Consider the following 13,055-nt stretch of genomic DNA (forward strand, 5'->3'; position numbering starts at 1 on the left):
TATTTATTTAGTAAATGGATATGTAGGCTATATACCACTTAACTTGTTTTGGTGACTAGCTAAGAAACTTTAAAAAGTCCTCTATAATTTAGGATGACAACTGATGATGCGTCTGCCTCTCCAGAACAGGAACGTGGTGGTGTTCTATGGCTCTCAGACGGGCACGGCTGAGGAGTTTTGCGGCCGACTGGCCAAAGACGCCCAGCGCTACGGAATGAGAGGCATGTCAGCTGACCCCGAGGAATATGACATGGTACTGGTCTTAACCCCGTTGACTTTACATGTGTACACTATTTACATTGTCTCAGTGTTCTACATACCACATGTAACCTCCAGCAGCTTTATGGTGGTGAATATTTTATATTTGTTTGGATATTTATTAAATGTATAACATTAAGAGAGCTAATGACTGCATTGTTGCATCCTGAGAGCTGTTTGGTGAACGAATCCCGTTTGCAATTAAAATGTATTTTCAATGTATTTTTCTTCCTTCCTCTCCTCAGTCGGAGCTGCCTCGTCTTGCAGAGATCGACAACTCCCTGGCTGTGTTCTGCATGGCGACCTATGGGGAGGGGGACCCCACAGACAACGCTCAGGACTTTTACGACTGGATGCAGGAGACCGACGAGGACCTGAACGGAGTCAACTTTGCGGTTGGTATTTTGCTCAGCGAGATAGGTCTCTAGAAGATGCATCAAGGTACTTGAGTGTCAACATTGGTGTGCAGCGCAGCACGTTTAGCTTTGACAGGATCCACACAGAATGACTCATATTGCATCCCCATTCCCCATTGACGGGGAGGCAGGGATTGAGATGTCCGTATGTGAGGCTTTCCCATGCGAAAGGCACTGGTGGAATGCACACTTTGCTACAGTGCCCCACTTCCCTCCAAACTCACTCACCAAGTGGAAACATGTGGTCCTGCCAAACAAAGCTCCAGGCCTGGCCAACCTCAAGGCTGGAGCTGGAGAGCACTGGTAGTTTGTGGCTTGGAGACGTTGGGAGTCCCAATTTTGAAATGTTTTCTCATTGACATCACTACTGAACAATGTTAACCATGGCTTCCTCCGGGTCTCGCTGTGCGACTCTCCTGAGACAGCATTGTGATGTGGTTGTGGCTTTTTATCTGGGAAATCCATGTTTTCTTGTTCTCGACATTTGTAGTGCATTCAGCCATATAAAGCCACTGAAATTACAGATCTGATCCAAATGGTGTAATTTAGTAAATCGTAGCCGGCCGCGACCGGGAGACCCATGGGGCGGCGCACAATTGGCCCAGGGTAGGGGAGGGAATGGCCGGCAGGGGATGTAGCTCAGTTGGTAGAGCATGGCGTTTGCAACGCCATGGTTGTGGGTTCGATAAAATAATGTATGTGCTAACTGTAAGTCGCTCTGGATAAGAGCGTCTGCTAAATGACTAAAATGTAAAATGTAAATGTAAGGATATAGTGTATTACTGCATTTACAGTGTCTTCAGAAAGTATTCACACCCCTTGACTTTTTCCACATTTTGTTGTGTTACAAAGTGGGATTAAAATGGATTTAATTGTCATTTTTATGTCAACAATCTACACAAAGTACTCTGTAATTTGGAGAAGAATTCTAACATTTGTAAAATAATTCATGAAAAACAAAACACTCATATCTTGATTAGATAAATATTCAACCCACTGAATCAATACATGTTAGAATAACATTTGGCAGCGATTACAGCTGTGAGTCTTTCTGGGTAAGTCTCTAAGAGGTTTGCACACCTGAATTGTACAATATTTGCACATTATTCTTTAAAAAATTGTTCAATCCCTGTCAAGTTGATTGTTGATCATTGCCAGACAGCCTTTTTCAAGTCTTGCCATAGATTTAGAGGACGATTTTAAGTCAAAACTGTAACTAGGCCACTCAGGAACATTCAATGTCATCTTGGTAAGCAACTCCAGTGTATATTTGGCCTTGTGTTTTAGGTTATTGTCCTGCTGAAAAGTGAATTTGTCTCCCAGTTTCTGTTGGAAAGCAGACTGAACTAGGTTTTCTTCTAGGATTTTGCCTGTGCTTAGCTCTATTCTGTTTCTTTTTATCATAAAAAAAAAACTCCCTTGTCCTTGCCGATGACGAGCATACCCATAACATGATGCATCCACAACCATGCTTGAAAATATGAAGAATGGTACTCAGTGATGTGTTGTTGGATTTGTCCTAAACATAACGCTTTGTATTCAGGACATAAAGTTAATTTCTTTGCCACATTTTTTGCAGTTTAACTTTAGTGCCTTATTGCAAACAGGATGCATGTTTTGGAATATTTTTATTCTGTACAGGCTTCCTTCTTTTCACTCTGTCAATGGTTAGTACTGTGGAGTAACTACGATGTTGTTGATCCAATCTCAGTTTTCTCCTATCACAGCCATTAAACTCTGTAACGGTTTTAAAGTCACCATTGGCCTCATGGTGAAATCCCTGAGCGGTTTTCTTCCTCTCCGGCAACTGAGTTAGGAAGGACGCCTGTATCTTTGTAGTGACTGGGTGTATTGATACACCATCCGAAGTGTAATTAATAACTTCACCATGCTCAAAGGGATATTCCATGTCTGCTTTTGTTTTGTTTTTTTCATCTACCAAAAGGTGTCCTTCTCTGCTAGGCATTGGAAAACCTCCCTGGTCTTTGTGGTTGAATCTGTGTTTGAAATTCACTGCTCGACTTACAGATAATTGTATGTGTGGGGTACAGAGATGAGGTAGTCATTTAAAAAAATCATGTTAAACACTATTATTGCATGCAACTTATAATGTGACTTGTTAAGCAAATGTTTACTTCTGAACTTATTTAGGCTTGCCATAACAAAGGGGTTGAATACTTATTGACTCAAGACATTTCAACTTTTCATTTCTCATTAATTTGTAAAAATTTCAAAAACAATAATTCCACTTTGACATTATGGGGAATTCTGTGTAGGCCAGTGACAAAACAATATCTATTTAATCCATTTTAGATTCAGGCGGTAACACAACAAAATGAGGAAAAAGTAAAGGGGTGTGAATACTTTCAACTCAGATTTGCATCATGACATAGGCCCTAGAAGTAGAGGAAGCTTTACATTTATATGTAGGTCATTCATTTTTATCTACTGTGATAGCTGATAGCATCTACCTTTGAACTCTGCAGGTGTTTGGCTTGGGGAATAAAACATATGAGCACTTCAATGCAATGGGAAAGTATACAGACAAGAGACTAGAAGAGCTGGGTGGCAAGAGGATCTATGACCTGGGAATGGGAGACGATGATGGCAAGTGAGTACTGAACTCAATACAGTGAAAACATTGCCACAATGTCCATAAATTACCGTATTTTCCGCACTATAAGGCGCACCGGAGTATAAGCCGCAGCAGCTAAATTGAATGATGTGTACATATATAAGCCGCACTGGACTATAAACCGCAGGTGTTTTAATGTTTAATTACCATATGTAAGGGTTCGTGCACAGAGGGGATTGTCGGGAAAGAGATGGCTGCTTGAAAACTTCCTTTGCACAAACTGTCTCGCTCTCGTAATGTCTGTCTGTCTTGCTCTCGTTCTGTCTCTCATTCTGTCTCTCTCTCGGTTCCTCTTTTACTTTTGCGCGCTACCTGTCTCACTCTTTTCCGGCCTCCAGCTTTTCCTGCTGGAGCCCGCCGCTTAAAGGTGGGGGGCGCGGACCGGTCATAGAGCCCATAGAGTTAAAGTTGGTGGACTGTAACCTGTAAAATCCATAGATTTAGGAGGTCTTCTAGTGGCCGTTAGCTGTAAAAATCCATAGATTAGCCGCACCGTTATATAAGCCGCAGGGTCGAAAAATGGGAAAGAAGGCGCGGCTTATAGTCCGAAAATTACGGTAATCCATATTAATAAATATGTATGTGTTTCTCTTATTAAAATGTCATGCTATGACTGTGTTCTATGTATGTCTTACCCTCTTCCCCAGCCTTGAGGAAGACTTTGTATCATGGAAGGAGCAGTTCTGGCCTGCTGTGTGCGAGCACTTTGGGGTGGAGGCCACAGGAGATGACACCAGGTAATAGCTAGTTGGCTACCCCCTCTCACTCTCCTGGTCAGACTTGTTGCCAACTAGAGATATTTAGTATGGCGCTTCAGGAGCGTCTTTTTTTAAGACACAGAGGGCTTGTTTCCCAGACACAGCTTAAGCCTTGTCCAGGATTCAAAAACATTCTCAATTGAGATTCTCCATTGAAACTACTTTATAGTCCAGGACTAGGCTTAATCTGTGTCTGGGAAACCGACCAATAATGTTTTACTTTGTAGTCCAATACAGAACAAGGGTTATTTTCCATGGTAATATCTGCAGCTATGAATACTGGATGTATCAAATAATTGATACACCCTGACATTGTTTGAATGTTCTCCGAAAAAGCGCAATAAAGCTTCATCTGCAAATAACAAACCTAAATGACCGTCAACAATAACAAATATTTTTACATGTGCTTTAAGACCTTTCACTCTGCGCATTATGGCGTCTGACAATTTTTACCATGCATCATCACATTTGCATCACAGAGAGCGAACCCCGCTAGAAGCGTGCATGGCTGTCCATATCGGCCCTTAGCTGCACTGACAAGTTATTTTTTGACTTCACAGGTGTGTGATCATGAGTGGTCGAGATGCAGAGCAGGAAGTAACCGCCTGTCCCGTTTCTTCCTCTCCTTTAGCATCCGGCAGTACGAGTTGGTGGTTCCAACTGACATCAACATGAATAAGGTGTACACTGGGGAGATGGGTCGCCTCAAGAGCTTTGAGACCCAGAAACCGTGAGTTGACAGCTTCACACACACAGGAAGTGGTGTAGGCAGCTCAGCTATCAGGCGTAATGACAGAGCTGTGTTGTCATCGCTAATGGAATGAATAGATTAGGGTTGTTTTTCAGGGCAACAAAGGGATGACTGTTGTCATGATGCTGACCTGATTCTCACCTACTTCCCAGTGTCAGAAGTCCAACAGCAAAGTCGGGGTGCTTTTAGGGTGCATCTCAATAGTCCAAAGTGGCCTCCTCTCCTCATCTCTTTTCCTTTTATTTGCACTGATCTGAGAGAACTAGACAGGTGTAAACTAAATCTCTGTGTAGGCCTTGGCCTTAGCACTTTCACATGTCTTCTCAGTTCAGTAAAAAGATAAGTTATTAATATTAGAAATCTTCTCTCAAACGTATTGGGATGTCAGTTATTTATTGGAACTTTCGACAAACCCATTTTACAACAGTAGCACCAATTGTCTGGCTTTTTGATAACTCCAGTATATCTGTTATTGAAGGCCTTTCGATGCTAAGAACCCCTACTTGGCCACAGTGGCTGTCAACCGCCAGCTGAACCAAGCCGGCGACCGCCATCTGATGCATCTAGAGCTGGACATCTCAGGCTCCAAAATCAGGTAGCTGCTCTGCTTTAATATTTCATATTAAAAGTCCTATGCCATAGAATATCATTCACTTCTGCCTTCCAATGTCTACTGCATTTCTTCTGTCTGCCAACAAGTGTCGAGTTGGATAATCATTTATGTTTTTTTCTTTTTCACACTAAGCATGTAAATATGTTGTATATGTAATGACATTTGCGTGTTAGATAAAGACAGTGGGAAGTCTTGTTTATCCATATCCCTGTCTCTCTCCCTCCCTGTAGATATGACTCTGGAGACCACATTGCTGTTTACCCCGTTAATGATGTGTCAATAGTGAACAGAATAGGCCAAATCCTGGATGCCGACTTGGACACTGTTATCTCTCTCAACAACCTTGACGGTCAGTTGTAAATCATGGCTCAGGGATATGATGTGAGCTGCTTTGTGTCTGTATTTACATTGGAGCAGTTTTCCATTGGCTATTTCGATAATATTTGGTTGGAATGAAATGCACATGATGTTATCCTCATGGCTATTCACTCACTATACAGTAATCCAGAGGTTGAGAAGATATTGCTGCACACAGTCAACTAAATCGTATAGTCTATCATTAATATAAAACATTTATACCGTGGCCTCTAAATAAATGGAACTTGAACAGTAAACAATGATGCTGATAAGATTCTTCCTCTGTGTCTTTTAGAGGAGTCCAATAAGAAGCACCCGTTCCCATGTCCGACCACATACCGCACGGCTCTGACCCACTACCTGGACATCACCAACCCCCCTCGCACCAACGTACTGTTCGAGCTGGCCCAGTACGCCACCGACCCCAAGGACCAGGACACCCTGCGCAAGATGTCCTCCGCCTCCCCCGAGGGCAAGGTTGGCACCCCTGACGGACCTCAATCCTCTGACCCTTCACCGCTAGCTGACTGACTGACACTCCACTGACCACACAGAAATGCATGCTGTCAATAGCTGTAAATGATCTGTATCAATGGAGAGTAAGTCTTAGTCTGTCTGTGTCTCTTTGTCAGGGTCTGTACCAGAGCTGGGTGCTGGATGCTCAGAGGAACATCCTGGCTGTGTTAGAGGACATGCCGTCCCTCCACCCTCACATAGACCACCTGTGTGAGCTGCTGCCCCGCCTCCAGGCCCGCTACTACTCCATCGCCTCCTCTGGCAAGGTGAGACCCACTATTATAATAGTACAAATACTTTGTCCGGTTTGTGAGAAACAGAAATGTGTACAGCAGCACCCTTGGATGGAGAGCATTTTAAGGCTTAAGGATATGTACCTGGGATCAGAGACCAGCAGACCTCCGGTTGCCAGTTCAGTTCCCACTTTTTCAGTTATTTGTTTCTTTATTTAGTTTTTTATGCGTTTACTTAATATCTGTGTATTGTCTTGATGTCAGGTGTATCCCACCATGGTGAGCATCTGTGCAGTGGTGGTGGAGTTCCAGACCAGCACAGGGCGGAGCTTCAAGGGCGTGGCCACAAACTGGCTGAAGAACAAGGTGGTGGAGACGGACAACGGCCACAAGGCCACTGTGCCCATGTACGTCCGCAAGTCCCAGTTCCGGCTTCCCTTCAAGGCCAGCAACCCGGTGGTAATGATCGGGCCCGGCACAGGCATCGCCCCCTTCATGGGCTTCCTCCAGGAGAGAGGCTGGATGAAGGAGCAAGGTAAGGAGCAAGAAGGCCTGGTCCTCGTCTGGTATTTAAGACTGTGGTTTAGCTGATATTTTGTGGTATTGTAGAACAGCCATTAAAACAGAACAGTGTTTGCCTAGTGCATAGATGGAGTTCACAGCAAGCAAGTCTCCATATTCTACAATAAATTAGGTTCACCTGAGTTTGTTGCCACAAGTATGTTTGTATGTTTTAGCATAAGGGAGGGAAAGGAAAAAGAGGGTTAGTGTGACACAGCTTCACATCCAGTATGTGTTGTGTTTCGCTATCAGGGAAGGATGTCGGCGAGACGATACTGTACTTTGGCTGTCGCCACAGAAACGAGGACTTCCTGTACCAGCAGGAACTGGAGGAGTTTGAGAAGGCAGGCGTGCTGACTCAGCTCAACGTGGCCTTCTCCAGAGACCAGGAGGGGAAGGTAACACATCACACCGAACCTCTCTGTCAGCTCCTCACTATGTTAGAGTTAGCGTATCTAGCTATACTACCAAGTTTGACGTTTTAATAGTCGTATGTACAGGATACACATGGTATACAGCATCCAATGAAATGCTTACTTGTAGGTTCCTTCTCGACAATGCAACAACAATATGAAATAACAAATAATAAGAATAGAACATAAAGTAAATGGCTCAGTAGAATATAAAACATATTTTAGCATAAATATAATACAGGAAAACAATTTATAATCCAATATTTACACAAGTTCTGGGGAAAGGGGGGATTGGGAGGCAAGTTTTTAAATTGTGCAGTATTTAGCAATCATAATACGAGTCTGTTAGCAGCAGTTGTGATGTGTGTGTGTGTGTGTGTAGCGCGCGTGTGTGTGTGTGTGTGTGTGTGTGTGTGTGAGTGAGTGCATGTTTGCTAAAGTGTGTAGAGACAGTGCAGGTGGTCAGTCCAGTTCAAGGGTTCAGCAGTCTGATGGCTTGTAGATAGAAACTGTCTCTGAGCCTGTTGGTATCAGACCTCATGCTCCAATACCATCTGCCCGAGCTGTTCACTTCCTTACCGTCGGGTAAGGGAGTGAACAGCTCGTGCCTGGAGTGTGTGGTGTCCTTGATGATGCTGCAGGCCTTCCTCAGGCACCGTTTCAAGTATATGTCCTGGATGGGTGGGAGCACGGTCCCAGTGATGTACTGGGCCGTCGTTTTGAGGTGTGACATTTGTGATAAGATTCAATAAGCTTTAACACTCCCCTATGTATGTATTTGGACAGTGAAGCTAAAACTTTTAATTTGGCTCTATACTGAAGCATTTGGGATTTGAGATAAAATGTTTCATATGAGGCGACAGTACAGAATGTCACCTTTTATTTGAGGGTATTTTTTATTAATATCTGTTTTACCGTTTAGAAATGAAAGCACTTTATGTATCTAGTCCCCCCATTTCAAGGTGTCATAAGTATTTGGAGAAATTCACTTATGTATATTAAAGTAGTCAAAAGTTTAGTATTCGGCCCCATATTCCTAGCATGCAATGACTACATCAAGCTTGTGACTCTACAAACTTGTTGGATGCATTTGCAGGTTGTTTTGGTTGTGTTTCAGATTATGTTCTACCCAATAGAAATGAATGATAATTAATGTATTGTCATTTTGGAGTCACTTTTATTGTAAATTTAAGAAAATTATATGTTTCTGAACACTTCTATGTTCATGTGGATGCTACCATGATTATGGATAATCAAGAATGAATTGTGAATAATGATGAGTGAGAAAGTTAGAGGAATAAATATCATACCCCCCCCAAAAAAAATGCTAACCTTTGTGCCTCTGTAACTTTCTCACTCATCATTATTCACAATTCATTAATGATTATCTGTAATCATGGTATCATCTGCACTGAACAAAAATATAAACGCAACATGTAAAGTGTTGGTCCCATGCTTCATGAGCTCAAATAAAAAATCCCAGACATTTTCCATACGCACAAAAAACATATTTCTCTCAAAATTTGTGCACAAATTTGTTTACATCCCTGTTAGTGAACATTTCTCCTTCGCCAAGATAATCCATCCACCTGACAGGTGTGGCATATCAAGAAGCTGATTAAACAGCATGATCATTACACAGGTGTACAATAGAAGGCCACTTTAAAATGTGCAGTTTTCACACGACACAATGCCAAAGATGTCTCAAGTTTTGAGGGAGCGTGCAATTGGCATGCTGACTGCACGAATGTCCACCAGAGCTGTTGCCAGAGAATGTAATGTTCATTTCTCTACCATAAGGTGCCTCCAATGTCATTTTAGAGAATTTCGCATTATGTCAAACCGTCCTCACAACCGCAGACCACGTGTAACCACGCCAGCCCAGGACCTCCACATCCGGCTTCTTCGCCTGCAGGATCGTCTTGGGGGGGTGGAGGGGAGTGCTGAGGAGTATTTCTGTCTATAATAAAGCCCTTTTGTGGGGGAAAACTCTGATTGGCTGGGCCTGGCTGCCAAGTGGGTGGGCCTATGCCAATGGCTGCACCCCTGCCTAGTCATGTGAAATCCATAGATTAGGGCCTAATTAATTTATTTAAATTGACTGATTTCCTTAAATGAACTGTAACTCAGTCAAATCTTTGAAATTGTTGCATGTTGCGTTTATATTTTTGTTCAGTATGCATTAATGTAGAAGTGTTCAGAAACATATTCTATTCTTATTTACAATAAAAATGACTCCAAAATTACACTACATTATTTACCATTATTTGATTTTGGGCACAACATAATCTGAAACACAACCAAAACAAACTGCAAATGCATCCAACACGTTTGTAGAGTCACAAGCTTGATGTAGTCATTGCATGCTAGGAATATGGGGCCGAATACTAAACTTTTGACTACTTTAATATACATACAGTGGGGGAAAAAAGTATTTAGTCAGCCACCAATTGTGCAAGTTCTCCCACTTAAAAAGATGAGAGAGGCCTGTAATTTTCATCATAGGTACACGTCAACTATGACAGACAAATTGTGAATTTTTTTCTCCAGAAAATCACATTGTAGGATTTTTTATGAATTTATTTGCAAATTATGGTGGAAAATAAGTATTTGGTCACCTACAAACAAGCAAGAGTTCTGGCTCTCAAGCAGACCTGTAACTTCTTCTTTAAGAGGCTCCTCTGTCCCTCCACTCGTTACCTGTATTAATGGCACCTGTTTGAACTTGTTATCAGTATAAAATACACCTGTCCACAACCTCAAACAGTCACACTCCAAACTCCACTATGGCCAAGACCAAAGAGCTGTCAAAGGACACCAGAAATAAAATTGTAGACCTGCACCAGGCTGGGAAGACTGAATCTGCAATAGGTAAGCAGCTTGGTTTGAAGAAATCAACTGTGGGAGCAATTATTAGGAAATGGAAGACATACAAGACCACTGATATTCTCTCCCTCGATCTGGGGCTTCACGCAAGATCTCACCCCGTGGGGTCAAAATGATCCACAAGAACGGTGAGCAAAATCCCAGAACCACACAGGGGGACCTAGTGAAAGACCTGCAGAGAGCTGGGACCAAAGTAACAAAGCCTACCATCAGTAACACACTACGCCGCCAGGGACTCAAATCTGCAGTGCCAGACGTGTCCCCCTGCTTAAGCCAGTACATGTCCAGGCCCGTCTGAAGTTTGCTAGAGTGCATTTGGATGATCCAGAAGAGGATTGGGAGAATGTCATATGGTCATATGAAACAAAATATAACTTTTTGGTAAAAACTCAACTCGGTCGTGTTTGGAGGACAAAGAATGCTGAGTTGCATCCAAAGAACACCATACCTACTGTGAAGCATGGGGGGTGGAAACATCATGCTTTGGGGCTGTTTTTTCTGCAAAGGGACCAAGACGACTGATCCGTGTAAAGGAAAGAATGAATGGGGCCATGTATCGTGAGATTTTTGAGTGAAAACCTCCTTCCATCAGCAAGGGCATTGAAGATGAAACGTGGTGGGTCTTTCAGCATGACAATGATCCCAAACACACAGCCCGGGCAACGAAGGAGTGGCTTCTATGAAGCACATTAAGGTCCTGGAGTGGCCTTAGCCAGTCTCCAGATCTCAACCCCATAGAATATCTTTGGAGGGAGTTGAAAGTCCGTGTTGCCCAGCAACAGCCCCAAAACATCACTTCTCTAGAGAGATCTGCATGGAGGAATGGGCCAAAATACCAGCAACAGTGTGTGAAAACCTTGTGAAGACTTACAGAAAACGTTTGACCTGTGTCATTGCCAACAAAGGGTATATAACAAAGTATTGAGAAACTTTTGTTATTGACCAAATACTTATTTTCCACCATAATTTGCAAATAAATTCATTAAAAATCCTACAATGTGATTTTCTGGATTTTTTTTCCTCATTTTGTCTGTCATAGTTGACGTGTACCTATGATGAAAATTACAGGCCTCTCTCATCTTTTTAAGTGGGAGAACTTGCACAATTGGTGGCTGACTAAATACTTTTTTTCCCCACTGTAAGTGAATTTCTCCAAATACTTATGACACCTTGAAATGGGGGGACTAGATACATAAAGTGCTTTCATTTCTAAATGGTAAAACAGATATCTATGAAAATACCCTCAAATAAAGGTGACATTCTGTATTGTCGCCTCGTATGAAACATCTGATCTCAAATCCAAAATGCTTGAGTATAGAGCCAAATTAAAAGTTTTTGCTTCACTGTCCAAATATGATGGGGAGTGTATCTATGACTGATAAGGTCCAATATTTGATACTGCCAGTGCCTATAATTCGTATTGCCTTGAGAACCTGCAGACTTCAAGAGAACATATTTTGCATCACTTAAATTATTTAAATGAATTGTTCAGTCAGGCTAATTGTTTGATTCTCCATGCTCAGGTGTACGTGCAGCATCTCCTGAAGAAGAACAAGGAACATCTGTGGAAGCTGATCCATACTGACAATGCTCACATCTACATTTGTGGGTAAGAGCCATTTCAGACCACCTGCATATGTACATGCTTTTAGAGGGTTTTCTGAAAGGGAAAATCCATAATCGTGTGCCCTCTGTAAATATGGCTGCCACTTGTCCTTCCCTAGGGATGCTCGGAACATGGCGCGGGACGTGCAGAACACCTTCTATGACATCGCTGAGGAGGTGGGAGTCCTCACACACACACAGGCTGTGGCCTACATCAAGAAGCTGATGACCAAGGGCCGCTACTCTCAGGACGTGTGGAGCTAAAGAAGATGAAGCTTACTTACCAGCACGCCCTCACATCCCCCTAGATGTTAACCTATTTCATTTGGGTAAGGGGTGGAGGAGGGTGAGTGGGAACGGTAAACACCTTTTGAACAGTTTTTGGAGGTAACGCGTCAGCACATAATCTTTAGATGGAAAGATATATGTCTGAATGTTTGTTGTCCTTTATTATTGGTTTGGTTTGTAATCTTACTGAGCCTTTTGTGGAGACTCGTACTGAGAGGTAGTGCTGATAATTTAGGATTGTTTGGGAATGGGCTCATACTCTAACTTGACCCCTAACCCCCAGGCCTTTCATGTAGATTTGGTCCACATTCTCCTTTAAGGTTATGGAAGAAAATATAACTATTTTTTTATAACATTAAGAGTGCAGGCAGACCTTCATTTTTGCCCATCAGATTAGAAAAGTTGAAGATAATATACATTAAATGTTGCACAATGTTTTTGTAAGTAAAACTAGGCGAAAACAGAGGTGATTATGATATGAAATATTGCGTCAGGACGTTTATCATGCTGTGAAGATCCCCACAAGGCGTTTTTTCTTGTATATTAACTAATTTGACGTCTAAGGCATTGAAAGCATTCTATATTTGCCGTCTGTGAATGTATTTACAAATTCAACATGGCCGGCTATTCAGATGCCCTAGGAAGGTTGTGTAAATACAGAGAGCAGAGCAAGATTAGAGTAAAATATGCATACTTGTAGCACATTCATATTGTACCATGTACTGTTAAATTTGTACATTTAAATTCCAGTAACTATTTAGTCAT

The 13,055-nt window shown here is 42.3% G+C and overlaps 1 protein-coding gene across 3 annotated transcripts in view; it reads left to right on the forward strand.

Moving 5' to 3' along the window:
* Positions 1–13,055, forward strand: part of LOC121550677 (NADPH--cytochrome P450 reductase) — a gene marked incomplete at its 3' end in the record, with an annotated part of 31,652 nt that extends 18,597 nt beyond the window's left edge. For all 3 annotated transcript variants that reach the window (XM_041863030.2, XM_041863032.2, XM_041863031.2), the window contains 13 exon segments: positions 125–253; positions 504–653; positions 3,161–3,285; positions 3,957–4,046; positions 4,699–4,797; positions 5,297–5,413; positions 5,662–5,780; positions 6,084–6,265; positions 6,421–6,570; positions 6,802–7,072; positions 7,351–7,496; positions 11,921–12,006; positions 12,122–13,055. In XM_041863030.2, coding sequence (XP_041718964.1) covers positions 125–253; positions 504–653; positions 3,161–3,285; positions 3,957–4,046; positions 4,699–4,797; positions 5,297–5,413; positions 5,662–5,780; positions 6,084–6,265; positions 6,421–6,570; positions 6,802–7,072; positions 7,351–7,496; positions 11,921–12,006; positions 12,122–12,266 — 1,809 coding nt within the window.

This window comes from Coregonus clupeaformis, chromosome 35 (genome assembly GCF_020615455.1).
Source record: "Coregonus clupeaformis isolate EN_2021a chromosome 35, ASM2061545v1, whole genome shotgun sequence".
In the NCBI taxonomy this organism is placed as follows: domain Eukaryota; kingdom Metazoa; phylum Chordata; class Actinopteri; order Salmoniformes; family Salmonidae; genus Coregonus; species Coregonus clupeaformis.